The 21,636-nt window shown below is 39.4% G+C and overlaps 1 protein-coding gene across 3 annotated transcripts in view; it reads left to right on the forward strand.

The window, feature by feature from the left end:
* The window catches only part of arhgef4 (Rho guanine nucleotide exchange factor (GEF) 4), a 79,918-nt gene that overhangs the window by 16,442 nt on the left and 41,840 nt on the right, over nucleotides 1-21,636 (forward strand). Inside the window, exon 1 of one of the 3 annotated variants that reach the window (XM_072378125.1) lies at nucleotides 1,150-1,817. The exons of the other annotated variants lie outside the window; for them this stretch is intronic. Coding sequence (XP_072234226.1) covers nucleotides 1,553-1,817 — 265 coding nt within the window. The 5' untranslated portion in view covers nucleotides 1,150-1,552. Of the gene's footprint in view, nucleotides 1-1,149; nucleotides 1,818-21,636 lie in introns of those variants that run through there. 3 annotated transcript variants of the gene reach the window in all.

The raw sequence follows: 21,636 nt of genomic DNA on the forward strand, positions 1-21,636 counted from the left end.
ATTTTTTCTTGGCACTGGTAAATTCGCAAGCAATAAATAGTAGTTTTGTGTGGTTAACACTTCTCAGGACTATTCTTTCAATGTCTGGTTATCTTTAACTGTTTTAATGAAGGTTTAAAATATTTGAAACCTTCAAATTGTACTTAAGTAACAATACTGCCATCAGCCTTCAAAACCTGATATCTTTCAAACCATGATTTATTATTCTGTTATTATGTATAATGTAAATATGAACAGCCATATTTACCATCACCAGTGTTTAATCAACAATAACACACCAGACCTTTAACATTAAATCTAATATTTTATATTCAATTACGACATGACTTTTTCTCACTTATATTATTTACTTTAGCTAAGTATTCATTACTAAGCTGGTTATGGATAGTACGATTGATTTTTGCATTTAAATTCTGTTACACAATATTCAAGATAGAAGTAATCTCTTTTATTTTAGCATAGCCGTATCTTGCAAAATGGCAGCAGACAGAGACTGCATTGATTATTATTGTACATAATAATCCTCACTTATTACAGTCAGAAACCCAGTATGACTGAAAATATCTAGAAAATCATGAAATATAGAACTCATAGAATGTGTAAGTGTGTGTGTGTGTGTGTTTGCATGTTTGAAGATCTACATGTTGTTGGGGACTGAGATGTACTTCCATAGCCACATTATACTTCCTTATGAGGACAAAAATCATATCTTAATAACATGGCTCATAACATCTCAGGGAAAATGCATGTTTTGGCATTCAGGGTAAGGTTAGAGTATGAGCTAGGATAAAGCAAGTAGTTGTCATGGTTAGAGTAACCCCTTAGGTTATAATAAAAGTCAATTTAATGTCCTCTGAGGCCATGGATACAGGCCTCTGTGTTTGCATGTCTGTGTGTTTTGGAGAGTAGAGGGAGGGTTGGCATTTTTAATTCTTCACCTTAATGGATCTTACTCCATTAGTGAGCCAAACACTCTGTTGCTAGCAGGCAAACAGTACGGTTGATCCACATAAACCCCCCTGCAGGAGCCCCACTGATGTCAGCCTGCCAGAGTGAGAGAGAAAGAGAGAGAGAAACAGAGAGAGAGAGAGAGAGAGAGAGAAAGCGAGAGATAGATAGAGAGAGAGAGAGAGAGAGAGAGAGAGAAAGAGAGAAAACAAACTGTGTGAGTTGATGTGAGGAAATGAAGCACTGTCCAACCATTTGCAAATACAGACCAAGAGATAAAGGCGCAGGGAGAAAATAGAGGGGAGCTGTTGGATGGGAGTCGAGCCTGTGCAGTGAGTTAAAGAGAGGAGAAGACTGCTGCTACAACCGTCTTATTCTGTGTATGGGAGGAGAAAACACCAAGTTGACAGCTGAAGCTTACCTCAGCGAATAGTATAGCAGATATCAGGAGCCAAGAGGCTACCTCCTCCTCTTCTTTCGCTGCGTTTTCTTACCATTGGGAAAATAAGCCACCTGCTTACCCGCTACTTCGCGGCTTATTCATTTACCTTATTCCTCACTGTGAACTTCTATTCCCCCCTCCCTGTTGTGCGTCCTGATAGAAATGCGGACCCAGCAGGGCTCGGAGGGGGGCGTGCCCCTGCCCGGGGGCAGCTGTGGCAGTAGCGGCAGTGGCAGCTCTGGGCTATCGCCGGGGTCCGAGTCAGACGGAGGGAGCCCAGTACGCGGAGGGGTAGATAGCATGGTAGACGGTGGTCTCGGAGTGGGTGGATGCATGGGTGGAGGCGGAGGTGGAAGCAGCTTGGGCGGCACTCTGAGGGGGGTTCTGTCTCGCTATTGGAGCTTGGAGAGTCTCCACTCCACCACAGGTAAGTGTCCTGCGCATACGATGCAGGTCCGTGACCATCTGTCGCAAAATCAATGCTGCAATATTTGATTAGTCATTTGTTTATTACTAATATAAAGCATTAGTTTACATTGATACAAATACATGCCTCGTACTTTATGTGACCTTACATGCTGACACACTGCCATGTGTAAATTTTTCAGAATTGGATTGGTTGTAGTCGGCTGTGCATACGCGTCATGCCCGCTGCTGTGTTAATGTTTAGGGTGGGCCGACTGTTTGGCTCTCTTGTCATGCAGAACGAGCCAGAAAAATGTCAGCACCTTCCCTTTAAGCACCGTGTCTTGTGATATGAAATCTGTGTACAGGTCTGCAACACTCGGCTTTGAATTAAATCGGCTACTCGTTGTCAAGGTTGGACTCGTGGTTCTTTATCTGTATGATTGAGCATTTTCAGCAACCGAAAACAGTTTATGCCAGTTTGACAAAAACACCACAGTGATGAGATAAGAGAGGGATGGAAGAACGGTACAGTGTCTGAGGAGTCTGAAAACCTTAGGTCACCTGGGGCCTCATGTACAAAGACTTGGGTTGATTTCCTACTGAAACGTATGAGCGTATGCTCAAACCAAAATGCCCTGCAACATACAAAAATATCCGGATGTATCAATGTGTGCGCACGCGTGAATCCAAGCACATTTCGTTTGTACATCCCAATCAACGTGGAATTGAGCGCACATGTCGGAGTACCCGACTCCTCCCTGTCCACGCCCCTACTTAAATATGCAAATCAGATCTAAATGAGCCCTGCACCTGCGATTCTGCACGATCAGAAAATAAAGAAAAAAAAAAAGAGTATGACGGAAAAATAATAACTTAACGGAAAGCGAGACAGAGATGTTACTTTCTGAAGTAAATGTGCTCTTTGGCACGCTGTCCTACGATATAAACCGCAAACATAAGAGGAGTGCGTGAGCGTGAGGAGTGAGTGAGCGTGAGGGAGGCCTTTAATGCTGTGGGGTCTGAGAAGCACACACAAGCAGAGGTGAAAAAGGCTGTTTGAACAGACAGTGTCAACTATGGGTGACACTGCTCTCTTAGGGGTGGTGTGGGTGTGGGAGTGTGGGTGACTCCTATTACCCCAAGGTAAATACCTATATTTGTGTAACTAACAACAAACATGTTCATACGGTAACCTAGTGCAGAAAAGGTGAGGTTGATTAAGACATTTCACAGTTTACACATGGGGTCATTAACATTTGCACACAGAGATGATCAGGGGCTTGTTAGAAAGCTGTTGTTTTACCATAAAAAACAGCAAGTCATTAACTTTAACCACCAACTATGATGCTGTGAAGACGGGATAGAAATTGGGGGCGCACATGCTCAATGCATGTCATGGGGAATAATATTAGGACAATGACACGAATAAAGTTACTCATCAAGAAGCCACCCATCGCGCATAGTGCCAGCTTGTAGTCTGTTTCCAACAATTCTGTTACTGAATGTATGAATCGTGCGTTGTATCAGGCCACCCCCACAAAGCAGTTGCGCATCACATATGATCTGTACATTGATGGAATGAAAATGTTTCCTGTTGATATATAAATTCATCATGTGATGGTGCTTTTATAGCACTATGTGCAGTCGATAGCTCAGATCACATTAGGAAAACCGGCTCTCGCTTCAAATTGCGCTTGTTGGCCTGCTCAGCTGCATTGTGGGAATTTGATATACCTGATGAGATGCAGACAATTCCGTCCCACTCGGCTGGCATGGCTTGGCTCAGGGTCGACTGGCACAGTCCCAATCGGTTGGCCAGCTCCCTCTGGAATACCTGTGGCACAAGCAGCGCATAGCTCCTTGCTGGGTTGCTCTCCAAAGCTGGTCGCAGCTGTGCGCACAGTTTCAGGAGGATTGCCCTCAAAACGGCTGATGAGCCAGTTGTCATCGTGTGCCAGCAAATCCTGTCAGTCTCTGAACACATGCTATCTTCCAAGTGCACCATTTACAATGTCTTCCAATACCGCTAAAGCAGCCATTGTTTTTAAATATGCATTGCAACACTTTGCACATGCTTTTATATCCACTCATGTAATTGCAGACACATAGGTGTGTTAATTGTTTATGACTGCCCTGAAGTTGGTGTGAGGCACCGCATATTTCAATTGTCATTTCACGCTCTTGACGTGAAAAAGTGTGTAAGCCACTTTTTTGTGTGTGTATGCACCCTTTATACATGAGGCCCCTGAAAACTCATGGAAGACATCTTTTCTCCTTAAAGGGGAAGTTCGTTTTTTTTTTTTTTAAACCTGGACCTTATTTCTGGCATAAAATACGTTCATCTACTCACCGATAACCGTTTGGTGAAAGTCGGTGTCCTTTGGACGATATTAAGATCATTCGAGATCCTTGTGTATCCATATAACGGGAGTGAATGGGGCATAGACAACACAGCCTCTAAATAAGATATTATCTGTCTTTATTTCACCAGTACTTTAAGACGAATGAATGAAGGAACGCGTACTATTGTACTGTTAGTTCAGAGCTGCCGTGTTGTTATTGGGGGCTTATCGCTGACTTTCTACACACACGTCTAGTGGGATGACGTCATCGATGAGCGGCTGCAGTATTCAGGTCCATTTTCAGCGCAACTAGCCGGAGCTTTAGTAAATACAGGTCGTGCAAAGGAAGCCTGTGAAAACTGAACTTCGTCCAAGTAGTCATTTTGTTTAGACAATTTGGAAATATGCAGTAACGAACCATGTTACCAGCAGTAGAAAACTCTGTGTGAAGATAGCCAACCATCAAAGAGCACGGAGTAAATAAGCTGTGCTGCAGCGGCACACGTCGATGACGTCATCCCCACTAGAGGAGTGTGTAGAAAGCCGAGTGATCTAAATAACTTCCAATAGATGCCAACTTTCACCAAACTGTTATTGGTGAGTAGATGAACATAGTTTATGCCAGACATAAGGTCCAGGTTTAAAAAAAACAAACTTGCCCTTTAAATCGTTATTTAAAAGGAGATTATGTACATATATGAAATACTTAAACTAGATATATATTAGATCACTTTTCTTGTTTTAGTTAATCTCAGTTCTAAAAAAATATTTAATTTTCAATGTACAGGAATAAAGGATTCTTTCCAAAGATGAGACAGAAGTATTGATAATTTAATTGGCCTAATTCTCTAAAGTAGACCAAGCATTTTTATATAATGACCAGATAACTATTCAATTCAATTCAATTCAATTCAATTTTATTTATATAGCGCCAGATTACAACAATTGTCATCTCAAGGCACTTAAGTAATATAGTCCAATTCAAGCCAATTGGAATTCAATTCATTGTAATCATAATCCAATTAATTCATATAGAGCCAATTCAAAAAATTAATATCCTAGCTAAGGAAACCAACAGATTGCACCGAAATGTGTCTTCAGTCCAATCTCCCGTCCTGAGCGTGCCTGTGGCAACTGTGGAAAGGAACGACTCCCTTTTAACAGGAAGAAACCTCTGGCAGAACCAGACTCAGGAAGGGTGGCCATCCGCCTCGACCAGCTGGGGTTTGAGAAGACAGAAAAGAGGGAAAAGAGGGGGGAAAAACACCATAACGCCATTCAAAGGATATCTGTTGGAACAGGGAAACATAGGTTAATAATCACAATAATGTCACATGTACATAAAATCAATTTTGAAATTAAACAGGGGGAAAAAGAGAGCAAAGTGAGGAAAGGTGTGACAGATGAGGTCCCCCAGCAGTCTAAGCCTATAGCAGCTTAACTATGGGATGTTTCAGGATTACCTGAGCCATCCCTAACTATAAGCTTTATCGAAAAGAAAAGTTTTAAGCCTAATCTTAAAAGTGGAAAGGGTGTCTGCTTCCCGGACATTTACTGGCAGCTTATTCCACAAGAGAGGGGCCTGATAACTGAAGGCTCTACCTCCCATTCTACTTTTAGAAACTCTGGGAACAACAAGTAAACCTGCAGTTTGGGAGCGAAGTGCTCTGTTAGGAAAATATCTTAATTAATTAAATCTTTAAGATATGATGGAGCTCGGTCATTAAGAACTTTATATGTGAGAAGAAGAATCTTAAATTTTATTCTGAATTTAACAGGGAGCCAATGAAGAGAAGCTAAAACTGGAGAAACATGATCTCTCCTGTTAGTTCTCATCAGAACTCTGGCTGCAGCATTTTGGATCAGCTGGAGGCTTTTCAGAGAATATGTGGAACATCCCAATAATAAGGAATTACAGTAGTCCAATCTTGAAGTAACAAATGCATGAACTAGTTTCTCTGCATCACCCTGAGACAGGATGTTCCTGATTTTAGCAATATTACGAAGGTGAAAGAAGGCAGTCCTAGAAACCAGTTTTATATGTGCGTCAAATGATAAATTCTGGTCAAAAATAACTCCAAGGTTCCTCACTGTAGAACTAGAAGCCAAGGAAATACCATCTAGAGTAACTATATAACTAGACAATTTCTCCCTGAAGCGCTCAGGTCCAAAGAGAACAACTTCAGTTTTGTCTGAATTTAAAAGCAGACAGTTCTGAGTCATCCAGGTCTTTATGTCTTTAAGACAGGCTTGTAGCCTGACCAACCTGTAGGTTTCATCTGGTTTCATAGATAAGTACAGCTGAGTATCATCAGCATAACAATGGAAATTTATGCCATGCTGTCTGATAATGTTACCTAATGGAAGCATGTATAAAGTAAAAAGAATCGGTCCAAGCACAGAACCCTGAGGAACTCCATGACTTACTCCAACGTGTGAGGAAGATTCTTCATTTACAAGAACAAACTGGAATCTATCAGATAAATATGACTTAAACCAGCCTAATGCAGTTCCTTTAATCCCAATAACATGTTCAAGTCTCTGTAACAGAATGCTGTGATCGATTGTATCAAATGCAGCACTGAGATCCAACAGGACAAGCACAGAAACAAGTCCGCTATCAGAAGCTAACAGGAGATCATTGGTAACTTTCACCAGTGCCGTTTCTGTGCTATGATGCACTCTGAATCCTGACTGAAACTCTTCAAACAGATTATTTCTATGTAAATGATCACAAAGTTGAACTGAAACTATTTTTTCAAGAACTTTGGACAAAAAAGGGAGATTGGATATAGGTCGATAATTAGCTTAACACTTCTGAATCAAGAGTAGGTTTTTTAAGTAAAGGTTTAATTACAGCAACCTTAAAAGTCTGAGGTACATATCCTATCAACAAAGACCGATTGATCAAATCCAATATGGAAGTGTCAATTAAGGGGAAAACCTCCTTGAACAGTCTGGTTGGGATTGGGTCTAACATACAAGTTGATGGTTTAGAAGAGACTATTGCTGTTGTTAGCTCAGAAAGATCAACTGGACAGAAGCTGTCTAAATACAATTCAGGTTCGAAAGATACTTCTAAAGCTCCTCTACTTGATGATACATCAGTGATAATAATGGGAAGGATTCCATTAATCTTCTCTCTGATAGAAACAATTTTATTGATGAAGAATCTCATGAAATCATCACTGCTGAGAGTTAAAGGAATACCTGGCTCAACAGAGCTTGGACTCTTTGTCAGCCTGGCAACAGTGCTGAAAAGAAACCTGGGATTATTCTTATTCTCTTCTATCAATAATGAATAATAAGCAGTTCTAGCTTTACGAAGTGCTTTCTTATACGTTATTAAACTATCTTTCCAGACTAATTGAGACTCTTCTAAATTAGAGGAACGCCACTGTCTCTCCAGCTTTCTTGCAGTCTGCTTTAACGCACGCAGCTGTGAATTATACCAAGGAGCCAACCTCTTCTGACTGATTACCTTCCTTTTCAGAGGGGCAACATTGTCCAGTGTTGTACGCATTGAAGCTGTAGTGCTGTCAACAAGAGAGTCAAGTTCTACTGGAGTAAAATTTAGGTAGCCATCCTCTGTCATATCAGCACATGGCAGTGAAGAAAAGGATGATGAAATCAACTCTTTAAATCTGGTTACAGCATTCTCTGACAGACACCTTCTCTATGTAGAATTCTTCTCAGAAACCGTGTAGTCAAGTAATGTAAATTCAAAAGTTATTAAAAAATGGTCAGACAAGACAGGGTTATGAGGGAACACTGTTAACTGTTCACTCTCAATGCCATAAGTCAGCACAAGGTCAATGGTATGATTAAGGCAGTGAGTAGGTCTGTGAACACTTTGAGAAAATCCAATAGAGTCTAATATAGAATTAAAGTTAATATTTAGGCTGTCATTTTCAACATCTACATGAATATTAAAGTCACCCACTACAATGACTTTATCTGTACTCAGCACTAACTGGGATAAAAACTCTGAGAATTCAGAGAGAAACTCAGAATAAGGGCCAGGTGGACGATACACAACAACAAACACAAGAGGTTTTTGTGATTTCCACTTTGGGTGGGAAAAACTGAGAATCAGAGATTCAAAAGAGCTAAAACTAATCTTGGGTCTAGGACTGATTAGTAACCCTGATCTGAAGATAGCTGCCACTCCTCCTCCTCTACCTGTGGTTCTAGGAACATGAACATTTAAATAGTCAGAGGGAGTTGATTCATTAATGCTAACATGATCCTCCTGCTGCAGCCAGGTTTCTGTAAGACAAAATATATCAATATGATGATCACAAATCAAATCATTCACTAACAGAGACTTCAAAGGGAGATATCTAATATTCAGCAAACCACATTTAATAGTTTGATGTTTTTGTTCAGTTAAAGTTTTTGTTTTAAATTTTTTTTGCACAAGAGGATTTGCTCCTTTTGTGTTTTTTGATTGAGGGGGGGGCAGCAACAGGTGGGAAGCCGCAGAGAAGTGTGTAAGACTACAACTCTGCATCCTGGTCTCAACCCTGGGATGTCATGTTTTTGGATGACTAATAAATTCGTCCATATTTCTAGAAATTAGAAGAGCTCCTTCCAAAGTGGGATGGATGCCGTCTCTCCTCATCAGACCAGGTTTTCTCCAGAAAGATTGCCAATTATCTATGTAGCCCACGTTGTTTGCTGGACACCATCTAGACAACCAGCGATTGAATGAGGACATGCGGCTAAACATGTCATCACTGGTCAGATTTGGCAGGGGTCCAGAGAAAACTACGGAGTCCGACATTGTTTTGGCAAAATTACACACCGATGCAACATTAATTTTAGTGACCTCCGATTGGCGTAACCGGGTGTCATTACCGCCGATGTGAATAACTATTTTACCGTATTTACGCTTATCCTTAGCCAGCAGTTTTAAATAGGATTCTATGTCGCCCGCTCTGGCCCCTGGAATGCATTTGACTATGGTCGCTGGTGTCTCTAATGCCACGTTTCTGACTATAGAGCTGCCAATTACCAGGGTTTTGTCCTCAGCGGGTGTGTCGCTGAGTGGAGAAAATCTATTTGAAACGTGGACAGGTTGATGGTGAACCACGGGCTTGACTTTAGGACTATGACTCCTCTTCCTGACAGTCACCCAGCCACTCTTAAGTCCCGGCTGCTCGGGATCTGCTCGGGGACGACTAACAGAGCTAGCTACGCTAGGTGGCTCCGCACTGACTAAAGGGGCCTGGCTCGCTATCGGGTGGTTTTCAACAGTGCAGAGCCGAGCTACCAATTCAGATAACCTTGCCTCCAAAACTACAAAAAGACTACATTTGTTACATGTACCATTACCACTAAAGGAGGCAGAGGAGTAACTAAACATCTGACACACGGAGCAGGTGAAAGCAGGAGATAGAGGAAGAGAACTGGTAGCCATGCTAAGCTAGAGAACCAGACACACCGCTAAAAAGTGAAAAATAAAAACTAAAGATCTGTAAGAGTGAGCGTTAGAATATAACAAGTATGGGATAGAGTTAACTATGCAAGATGTGTAAATTATAGGGAGAAATAAGGTGATTATTAGTAGTTCAAGAAGAGCGAGAACTGTCACAGTGCACACACAAAGCAACAGGAAGTGATGCAATACGTCTTACCGCAAAGCAAAGCCGTCAGCCACCAGAAAAACGTGGTCTACACGCAGAGAGTGCAGCAAGAAGTCCAAATCCAAACACTCTCGCATTAGCTCCTACATTTCATAAACTGGAATTGCAAATGCAATTTTCTTCGTGCATAATTTCAGTAATGGTATTTTTGTCAGTGACATTTCTGTTGTTGGTCATTTCATTTGCACAAGCTGCAGGCCTTTCTGTTGTCTTATATCGGTGCCTGCTGGCACCTGTCTATATTGTTTTTGCAGTTGATCATGCTCCTTTTGAACTTATGCGTGCTCTCCACACACATAGTTGTTAGTCTATTTTCCTGTTGTTGTTATGGGACAGCAGTTTTTTTAAGGCAAGACCAGAAAGAAGCGTAAACACCCCAGCCATCAGCTGAATGTTTTTTTTGAGTTAAGAAATGAAAACTGGGTGCAGCAAAATCCTTGAACAGGAAACATTGATTGAATTGGAGTCTTATTAGCGTTATTGTGACTCCTGGTTGTTGTTATTCCAGTTTTATCAGCCTATGCATGTGTTCAGCAGTAGTTTTTAATCCTGTAAAGGATGTAGGCTTAGTATGTGTGAGGACTGACCTATGTTTCGAAGCTTCTGCTGTTGCCATGGTAATCATCATCCAAATCACAATTCAAATGCTTTTATCATTCATCTCTTTTTTTTTTAACTTTGCACTTTTCTTTGTGAATGGTGTCCACAAGTGTGCTCAGTTGAACTCAGTTTTGACTTAGTTTATCATGACAGTTCTTCAAACAATTTGATGGTGGCAAATATTGGATTAGCAGTAATACTTCATCAATTTCTCCAGTGGATAACTGAGCTTGTCCTCTGATGGTTCTCGTCACACCACAAATGACGATATTTCTCCTAATCCTTGTACTTTCTCAGTCTTTTCAATGCCCATCAGGCTCATAATTATAAAACTGTGGCCTGCTACTCATCAGTACATTTTTATTCTCCATCTTTTCAGTATCCGTATTCCTTAGTGAATCGAGAATTTATATCATTAAACTCCTCCTTGATCTCTCTTTTGCTATGTAACTCGTGTTTCTTTTTTTCAAGTGCATGATTTAATTAAATGTTATTTAAGACTTATGTGGACTTGTTTTAAAGCCTAGTTCTTCATACATGGTTGGCACTTTAAATCACTGGGGTTGTTCACCTGCAAGTGTCACTGCAAATGATGGTGGCATCCTCAGTCTAATATGACTGACTGTGATAGCCATAACTACAAAACCTTTTCATTCAAAGCGCTCAACTATAAGATAATGGCATTGACAGGACACTATCATGAACACGTATGTTCTGTAAATCTACAACAATGCAGCCATTGCTAAAAATGTTTAGTACAGTAGCTTAATTTGCTCTCGTACTAGAATTCTTTCTATGCATAAACCACATCTTTGTGTGTGACAATGTTACTCAGATTTCACTTGAAATTCTTAAGTACTCCTGGTCCTGGTCTTGATCTTGTCCCAGCCTTTGGTTTTAGTCTTGATTTGGTCCTATTTTAGGTTGTCTTGACTTCAACTGTTGTATACTGTTTATTCATCCATGGCTTACTCAGATTGCCTTTGTTTACATTAACAGCAGAACTACTTACCCACTGAAACATATATCCCATATGGCTAAAAGCTTGTTGGATGTGACCACTTGAACATTCCACTCGTTGTGTGCTTTGTTGCTGCCAGAACAACCTCCTTTCTTCTGGTAAAATGTTCCATTTGGAGCTGTGCGGGTATCTGCTCCCTTTCAAATACAACAGTACGGACAGAGCTCTGAGAAAACTTATATACATATTTTCTTGTTTTTTCCTAAGTCTTATTTATTTGTGACTTTGGACAGAGCTGCAATTAAACAATTCTGCCATAAATGAAGGCTGATTAATTAGATTAAGATCTTTGTGTTGTCAGTGTGCACTTGTTTCACTAGTTTGGATATTTCATTTCAGTGGAATAAAGAAACCTCAGCCAAACCAGGAAAAAGAGCACACATAACTAAGAGGACCTCTTTTTTGACAATAATGTAGACATTTGTAGATTTGAATCTTTTCCCTGTTTTGTCACTCCTAGCTGGAGTTCATTCTAATCTTTTTACCACACAGTATGGGGCTTGTTTTTCCCAGCAGTGCTGCATCTTGCCCCCTGCATTGCTTTGTGAGGCCTATCCATAAACCTCCGTTACTCATGTCACTTCTCTCTCTTACACCTTTGCCACAGTGGTCACATGTAAAACTGCATGTTAATGGTCCGCTAGTGTTGATTTCTTTTGCTTCGACGAGCTTGTGACTGCACACCACCCAAATAGATGCGCTGCCAACTGTTCTCATCTGTGGGTCATGAAACAGCAAGGGGAGAGGATTTCTGAAGACATCCATCACAAAAAAATGGAGACACTTTCCAGGAAATAGGTCGCCATTGTACAGCTATTCAGCTTAAGGCATCTTCATGTTCTACATGCTTTCGTAATAATTGAGGTTGGAGACTACAAATGTAATTGTAAAGATTTCACTTATTTCATACATTTTTTAAATTTTCTTTTATGAAATCCATTATCGTACATCAGCAGCTGTCTGCATGAGGTGAGCCTGACCAAAGAAAAATGTTCACATCATTGTAACAGTCTAAATTAGCTCCCGAATCAACCTTGAATGTCACATGTCACTAAAGAAATACAGATAAACTAGATTTAAGTTTTGCATAGAATGTGTCAATCTCTTGTATTTCAGAAATTTAGTTTTGGTTGTAGTTCTAACATATTTTGGTTTCTGGTTGCACTCTGAATGACATGACAAAAATGAGATAACAATTTGAAAAAAAGTAATGGAACGTGATATAATTTTATTTCTGAAAGATGAGTCCAGATGCGTTTTGTTTTGTTTGTCTTTGCTCATCTTTTAACAATTAATGTTGCCAGCAACTAACATGATTACAGAATGGTGGAGCTTGGTAGCACCATTGCAAAAAAACTTAAAACATATAGTCTGCGCTAGAGATAGACCGATATGTTTTTTTCAGGGCCGATTAGTAGTCAAGGAGGCTGATAACCGATATTTGGAGCCGATATATGTGTCAAAATTTTGAATAAAACAAACTACAAAACTTAACACCTTTAAGCATATGTTTATTAAACAGATTTTCAGATAACAGAACATGTTAAAGTGTTTTTTTATTAGAATTTTAAAACAAAGATGGCTTTTGTATAACAAAAATTCAGGGCTTAGCAGCATGTCTAATGCTTAATTTATTGCAGCATTTGGGAAGCCTGTAGTTGATTTTATTATGTAAATGTTATATTTTAACATGTGATAGCAGGGACCCTGTCATTCAAAACTAGGCCGCTACATTACTAACGATTAATGTTACTATAGCTGAAAAAATAGTACAATAGCAATAGGAGAGACTCGAGGGACTGCGAGCGAGCAGAGCTGCCGCTTATGTTTATATAACGTTATTGGGCTCACAGTGATGTTACTATTAGTTGTGAGTTGTAGAGGGCTGGGATGTTTATTACAATTTCGGGAGAGTTTGCTGCCTTAACTTGCCTTCGAAATATAGATCTGCTCTCCGTAGCTTCTCCTCACATCAAAACTGTTTCTCCTCTCTGCCGTGTGTGTGAGCAGTGTGCATGCACAGAGATCAAGGAGGATGGTGCTGTGGGTGGGACAGTGCTGGAGACAGAGTAGAGACTACAGACAGAGAGGCGCTGCTGCATCAGAGCCAAAATAACCCGGTCTGAAATTGATCTCTTCGGCCGTCGGATTGGAAAAAAGGCTGATGCTGATATGCGTCAAAATGCTGAATATTGGCACGATAATCGGTCGATCCCTAGTTTGCGCACTAGAAATAATGCTCCCAGAACTTCTGATTGAACTGCTTACTTACAGATTTGGTCCAGAAACACCCCTATCAAGGCCAAACTATCTTGGGGAGATTACTTGATGAGAGTCATTAAGACATATTATCAAGAACACTATTCACTTTGGACAAGAAGGTACGTCATAAAAAATATGACAAAATAAAATAATCACATTAATTCTAATGTATATTGTAGAAGTACTAAAAGGTAAGCTTACTGCCACTTGGACGTCACATGATCGAACCACCAGCTGTGAGGATGGAAGATGGAAAAAGTCCTTTTTATATACATTTTCATGAAGGCTTTTTTTTGTTTTTCTGTTGCTATTATCTTCAGCTATTTTTTGACCCGTTATGACGAAGCACATACATCTCTGAAAATATGCAAAAATGAATAGACTTCTTTATTATGTTTACAATCAAAATGACCAGAGCAATGAAAACATCAGCAGAGTCTAATACCTGGTCACTGTGGCCAAATGTGGGTTTCTTTGCGAGTCTGTTGTTGAATTCTCTACAGTATGGTATACAATTTAAACTCATGTTTCATTTAGATTTTTGTGCTTCCAGGATGAAGAACAACTTGGCCATTTAACATTTTAAATTGTAGTTCGTCCATTTCTGTACCAATGCTTGTGGTATTTTTTGATAAATTGTGTTTGATCAACAACAATAAATAAAACGACATAAAAAGACAAAATAATAAGATCCAAAATTAACTCAGTATCTTACTGCTGAAAAGTCTTCGTGTTTATCTTCCATCTGTGGATTGTGCACACTCAAGATGCAAATGAAGACCACCAATTTTCACTGCAATGGTAATATCGATTATTTTCATCCATGACTATTCCTTCTTATGACAGTGCTGCCATGATAATAAGTCATACTGAAGCAGCTGTTAAGAAACTATTTGTAAATATAGCTGTGGGCAGCAATGGCGGGGTCTAGCAGAACAGCAGGTAAGCCTGTGGCTGCTCAGGAAGGCATCATGAGTCCATAGACCAAGTTTGGTGTTTGAGATGAAGTCGTCCTCATCCAGGAATTCCAACGGTACCTCATTTGTCCAATTTGAACAAACGGCTCCAAAGCTATGAGCAAAATGCAGTTTTGCTACTTATAGCGCCCCCTCTGGGTGGACGTTAACCAGACTTCTTGGGCCTCTTACAGACTTGGTCATGAGTCTGTGTTATAAGTTTGATGTCAAAAAATCAAATGGTTGCTGAGATATCACGTCCTGTTTGGCGCGTCATCGCTGAGTTTGATTGGCTGCTACGGGCAAACGGAAGCGAATTTAAAAATACCACTTGAAAGCTTTTGTGAGGCTTGGTCTGAAGAGTCTATGTGTCAAGTCCCGTGGAAATCAGACAATCTGGGTGACCTGTAATGCGTTTTGAAAGTTTTTGATATAATTCAAAATGGCGGACAATCCAAGATGGCGCGAATTGCGTCATATGCTGTGTTGACCTCGGCTATATCCAGGGATTACAACAGTACCTCATTTGTGAAATTTGGACAAACGGGTCCAAAGATATGAGCAAAAATGCATTTTTGCTAAATATAGCGCCACCTATGGGTCAAAGATCACCAAAATTCTTGGGCCTCTTAGAAAACGAGTCTTGAGTCTCTGGTAGAAGTTTGATGTCAAAAACCAACCGGTTGCTGAGATATGGCCTCACATCCTTTTTGGCGTTGTCGCCGCCAACTTTGATTGGTTGTAGTGGGTGAACAGAGTCGAAATTGAAAAATCCGCTTTGTATCTTTTGTGCGGATTGGTCCATAGATACTGTGTGCCAACCTTCATGAGAATTGGTCAAAATTTGTGACCTGTGAAAATTTTCAACAAAATCCAACATGGCGGAAAATCTAGTCAGACAGGAAAAAAATGACGTCAGGGTGCGTTGGACTCGTCACGATCCAAGGATTCCAACGATACCTTGTTTTTGAAATTTGGACCAACGAGTCAAAAGTTATTTAGCTGAATGTGCTTCAAACTTTGACATGTTGGTGGCGCTAGAGAGTTTGGATTTTCGGCACCAAATTTGTTGAGTTTGCTAATGGGATGGTCCTAAATATATGTGCCAAATTTCACAACTTTTTACCATACGGTTCTATGGGCTGCCATAGACTTCAATTGCAGCGGAAAGTAGATCAATAATAATAGGAAAAACAGCTAAAACAATAGGGTTCTGCAGCTACGCTGGTAGACCCCCAATTATTTGTGTCTGATGTCCCGTAGATAGTATAGATTAAAAAAAAGACAAAGATTTGACATAATATTTTGATTTATATTATGTTACCACACTTCAACCTCTGGGAGCACTATCACAAAGAATGACTTGAGAATCAATATTGCACATTTTCTTGTAAGTGCCTGACAGTGATCAATATAATGTAGGTTTACTGTCATCCCTGCAGCTAATGCAAGTGTCAAATCAGAAGCACTTTGTTGTCTCTATACAGTCCATTATGTAAGGTCAGAAGAAAAGAATGTGTTCTTTAAAAGAGAACACAATTGTTTTTATTAAGGAAGAGAAAATATATCATAAATATATGTTATACAGCAACCAAAGAGATGTTTTTAAATTTAATGTTGACATTTTTAATATTCATTTTTACAGTTGACAATTGATTAAACATATGAAAAAATTTGCTGATATATTAATTATTTAAATAGAAGGATGTAAATGCCTTTTCATAATGTCCATGATTCTTTTTATTAGTACTTTTATAAAAAAAACATTGTTGCAGTAAGTCCGGATCTCCATCAGAAATTATATGTTCATATTAAAAGGTCAAATTCCCCCACAAATTTTTGGACTGAATTGCATAATGTGCAGACATATCCCCTCGTAGTGAACTTTAATGTAATAAATTTCTCTTGTAGTCCTGCAGCATTCATTATCATCACCAGGCTAAAATGTCTCTGACCAATACTTTGACACGTGTTTGTAGATTATTAGCAAATGTTATGTAAGATGATAAAAGTGACAAAGATTACATTGCATCATACCCCTTTAAGATACACTGGCATTTAGTTATGAGTTTGTTGTCCTAGAAATGAATGGCTTGTTTGTGGTTTAAAAGCTTTTTTTTAAATCAACTGTAATAACTCAAAACCCTTTGATCTCCTTATTTGTCGTATTTTGTTTCCTGTTTTGACAAAATATTATTTATGCTTTGAATATGATTTGTGATTAATTTGATTAATTCTTAAATCAACACAACTTTGAGAGTGGTTGTCAAGGAAAATCATTAGATAGCTACATTAATGCAGCCATGAATGCTGTGGTATTTGTATGTTGTCATCATACATGAAGAGTAATTTAACTTGTCTCCTGGTCTCCATATTCTTAAAATAACCCAGTGTTATTTTAATCATTATTTTTCACTGGCCTAAACAACCACTACTCATCAGCAATTGTGCATTTGAAGCTTTCATTTGATAGATGTTTATGTTTTTCAGTTATGATTCTCATAACTGGATAACTTATAAAAATACAGATACAATATAATAACCTATATAGTGTCTGTTTAATATAGAAGAACAGGTTTATTCAGAGTATAATGTCAACATCCTCTCGATGGAGGCTATTTTCTTTGTTGGAGATGGAGGAAAGGGGCAAGAAAAAAATAACCTCATGGGCAGGTGGATTGTGAGAAGTCTTACTCCTTTAAATAGCTTTCCTCTGATGGTAAGGCATGCTGATCTGCCTCCAATTCAAGCCAATTGGAGTTCAATTCATTGTAATCATAATCCAATGAAATCCAATTAATCAATTTCAAAACAATCCAATTAATTCATATAGAGCCAATTCAAAAACAATATCCTAGCTAAGGAAACCAACAGACTGCATTGAAACTTCTCTTCAGTCTAATCTCCCCTCCTGAGCATGCCTGAGGCAACTGTGGAGAGGAACGACTCCCTTTTAACAGGAAGAAACCTCTGGCAGAACCAGACTCAGGAAGGGTGGCCATCCGCCTCGACCAACTGGGGTTTGAGAAAACAGAAAAGAAGGGGAAAAAACACCAGAACACCATTCAAAGGATATCTGTTGGAACAGGGAAACACAAGTTAATGACCACAATAATGTCACATGTACAACCCTAACTATAAGCTTTATCAAAAAGCAAAGTTTTAAGCCTAGTCTTAAAAGTGGAAAGGGTGGAAACATGATCTCTCCTGTTAGTTCTCATCAGAACTCTGGCTGCAACATTTTGGATCAGCTGAAGGCTTTTCAGAGAATATGTGGGACAGCCCAATAATAAAGAATTACAATCCAATCTTCAATCTCCAATCCAATCTTGAAGTAACAAATGCATGGACTAGTTTTTCTGCATCACCCTGAGACAGGATGTTCCTGATTTTGGCAATATTACGAAGGTGAAAGAAGGCAGTCCTAGAAACCTGTTTTATATGCAAGTCAAATGATAAATTCTGGTCAAAAATAACTCCAAGGTTCCTCACTGTAGAACTAGAAGCCAAGGAAATACCATCTAGAGTAACTGTGTAACTAGACAATTTCTCCCTAAAGCACTCAGGCCCAGAGATAATGACTTCAGTTTTGTCTGAATTTAGAAGCAGACAGTTCTGAGTCATCCAGGTCTTTGTCTTTAAGATGTGCTTGTAGTCTGACCAACCTATTAGTTTAATCTGGTTTAATAGATAAGTACAGCTGAGTATCATCAGCATAGCAATGGAAATTTATGCCATGCTGTCTAATAATATTACCAAATGGAAGCATGTATAAAGTAAAGCAAGTCTCTGTAACAGAATGCTGTGATCTACTGTATCAAATGCAGCACTGAGATCCAACAGGACAAGCACAGACACAAGTCTGCTATCAGAGGCTAAGATGATATCATTGGTAACTTTCACCAGTGCTCTTTCTATGCTATGATGCACTCTGAATCCTGACTGAAACTCTTCAAACAGATTATTTCTATGTAAATGATCACAAAGTTGAGCTGCAACTATTTTTTCAAGAACTTTAGACAAAAAAGAGAGATTGGATATAGGTCCATAATTAGCCAACACTTCTGTATCAAGAGTAGGTTTTTAAGTAAAGGTTTAATTACAGCAACCTTAAAGGTCTGAGGTACATATCCTGTCAACAAAGACAGATTGATCAAGTCCAATATGGAAGTGTCAATTAAGGGGAAAACCTCCTTGAACAGTCTAGTTGGGATTGGGTCTAAACCAGAAGTTGATGGTTTAGAAGAGACTATTGCTGTTGTTAGCTCAGAGAGATCAACTGAGCAGAAGCCACCTAAATACAAATCAGGTTCTAAGGATACTTCTAAAGCTGCTGCACTTGATGATACATCAGTGATAATAGTGGGAAGGATTCCATTAATCTTCTCTATGATAGAAACAATTTTATTGATCAAGTATGTCATGAAATCATCACTACTGAAAGTCCAACTGAGACTCTTCTAAATTAGAGGAATGCCACTGTCTCTCCAGCTTTCTTGCAGTCTGCTTTAAAGCATGCAGCTGTGAATTATACCAAGGACCCAACCTCTTCTGACTGATTACCTTCCTTTTCAGAGAGGCAACATTGTCCAGTGTTGTACGCATTGAAACTATAGTGCTGTCAACAAGAGAGTCAAGTTCTACTGGAGTAAAATTTAGGTAGCTGTCCTCTGTCATATCTGCACATGGCAGTGAAGAAAAGGATGATGAAATTAACTCTTTAAATCTGGTTACAGCATTCTCTGATAAACACCTTCTATCTGTAAAATTCGTCCCAGACGTTGTAAATTCAAAAGTTATCAAAAAATTGTCAAACAATACAGGATTTTGAGGGAACACTGTTAGCTGTTCACTCTCAATGCCATAAGTCAGCACAAGGTCAATGGTATGATTAAGGCAGTGAGTATGTCTGTGAACACTTTGAGAAAATCCAGTAGAGTCTAATATAGAATTAAAGTTAATATTTAGGCTGTCATTTTCAACATCTACATGAATATTAAAGTCACCCACTGCAATGACTTTATCTGAACTCAGCACAAACTGTGATAAAACTGTGATAAAAACAAAAGGTTTTTGTGATTTCTCCTTTGGGTGGGAAAAACTGAGAATCAGAGATTAAAAAGATCTAAAGCTAATCTTGGGTCTAGGACTGATTAGTAACCCTGATCTAAAGATAGCTGCCACTCCTCCTCCTCTGCCTGTGGTTTGAGGAATGAGAACATTTAAATAGTCATTGGGAGTTGATTCATTAATGCTAACACGATTATCCTGCTGCAGCCAGGTTTCTGAAGCCACAGAGAAGTATGTAAGACTACAACTCTGCATCCTGGGTTGTCATGTTTTTGAATGACTAATAAATTTGTCCATATTTCTAGAAATGACAGCTGCTCCTTCCAAAGTGGGATGGATGCCGTCTCTCCTCATCAGACCAGGTTTTCTCTAGAAAGATTGCCAATTATCTATGTAGCCCACCTTGTTTGCTGGGCACCATCTAGACAACCAGGTTGTCCAGGTTGTCTATTTGGACAACATTAATTTTAGTGACCTCCGATTGGCGTAACCAGGTGTCATTACCGCCGACGTGAATAACTATTTTATTGTATTTACGCTTATCCTTAGCCAGCAGTTTTAAATAGGATTTTAGAAGCAGGCTGTTATGGACAGAACAGAAGAGAACAAGTCATTATTAGCAGGATAAGAATAGGACATTGTGAACTGAACAATACACTTAGGATAGTGGGGAAACATCCAACTGGGCAGTGTAGCTGTGGGGAGAGGGAGACAGTGGAACATGTGATGATAGCATGTCCCAGATATGGAAGGGAGAGGGAAATAATGAAGATAGGGCTTCAGAGGGCAGGAATAACAGAATGTAATTTGAAAAATATAGTAGAATCTGCTAAAACTAAAGAAGGGAGGAGAATAACTATAGGATTTCTGGTAAATACTGGAATGATTAAAAAAATATAGAAAAGAAGCAATAGAAAAATAAATCTAGTCCAGTAGATAGCAGCATATGCAACACCAAGGATGCCAGCTGCCATTAAAAACCTAAGAAGAAGAAGAAGAAGGGAAAAAAAAAAAAAAAGGCTTTCACGTCGCCCGCTCTGGCCCGAATGCCACATTTCTGACTATAGAGCTGCCAACTACTAGGGTTTTGTCCTCAGTAGGTGTGTCTGGGGTCCCAGCTGTTCGGGTTCTGCTGGGGAACTAATGGAGCTAGCTACGCTAGGTGGCTCCGCACTGGCTAAAGTTGTCTTTCGGGTGGTTTTCAACGGTGCAGAGCCGAGCTTCTAATTCAGATAACCTGGCCTCCAAAACTACAAAAAGACTACATTTGTTACATGTACCATTACCACTAAAGGAGGCAGTGGAGTAACTAAACATCTCACACACGGAACAGGTGAAAGCAGGAGATGGAGGAAGAGAACTGGTAGCCATGCTAAGCTAGAGAACCAGACACACCGCTAAAAAGTGAAAAATAAAGACTAAAGATCTGTAAGAGTGAGTGTTAGAATATGACAAGTATGTGATAGAGTTAACAATGCAAAATGTGTAAATTATAGGGAGAAACAAGGTAATTATTAGTAGTCCAAGACGAGCAAGAAATTTCACAGTACACACACAAGGTAACAGGAAGTGATGCAATACGTCTTACTGCAAAGCAAAGCCTGGTCCAGGGCATGAGACGTGTGGCAGAAAAAGTTAGAATTTATTAAAGCAAATCCAAGAAGAGGCAGTCCACAGAAGAAAAAAAGGGAACCTAACTGAATCTTGTCTACAAATCAAGCCTTGCAAGATAAAATTGAACTGATTACATGACAGGGAGGCACACGTAAGGTGAACAAATACTAACAAAGGTAAACTGAGAGACAGGTGGAAATAATTTAGTCATAACAGACCATATATGTGTTGTATTTGATGTGACGATGCATAGTGCTGACCTGCTGTGAGACATAATGGTCATGGTTAAACTGGTTACAAAAATGTATTTGCAAAAAATATTCTT

This window comes from Leuresthes tenuis, unplaced genomic scaffold, assembly GCF_036924035.1.
Source record: "Leuresthes tenuis unplaced genomic scaffold, fLeuTen1.0.hap1 SCAF_24, whole genome shotgun sequence".
NCBI lineage: Eukaryota > Metazoa > Chordata > Actinopteri > Atheriniformes > Atherinopsidae > Leuresthes > Leuresthes tenuis.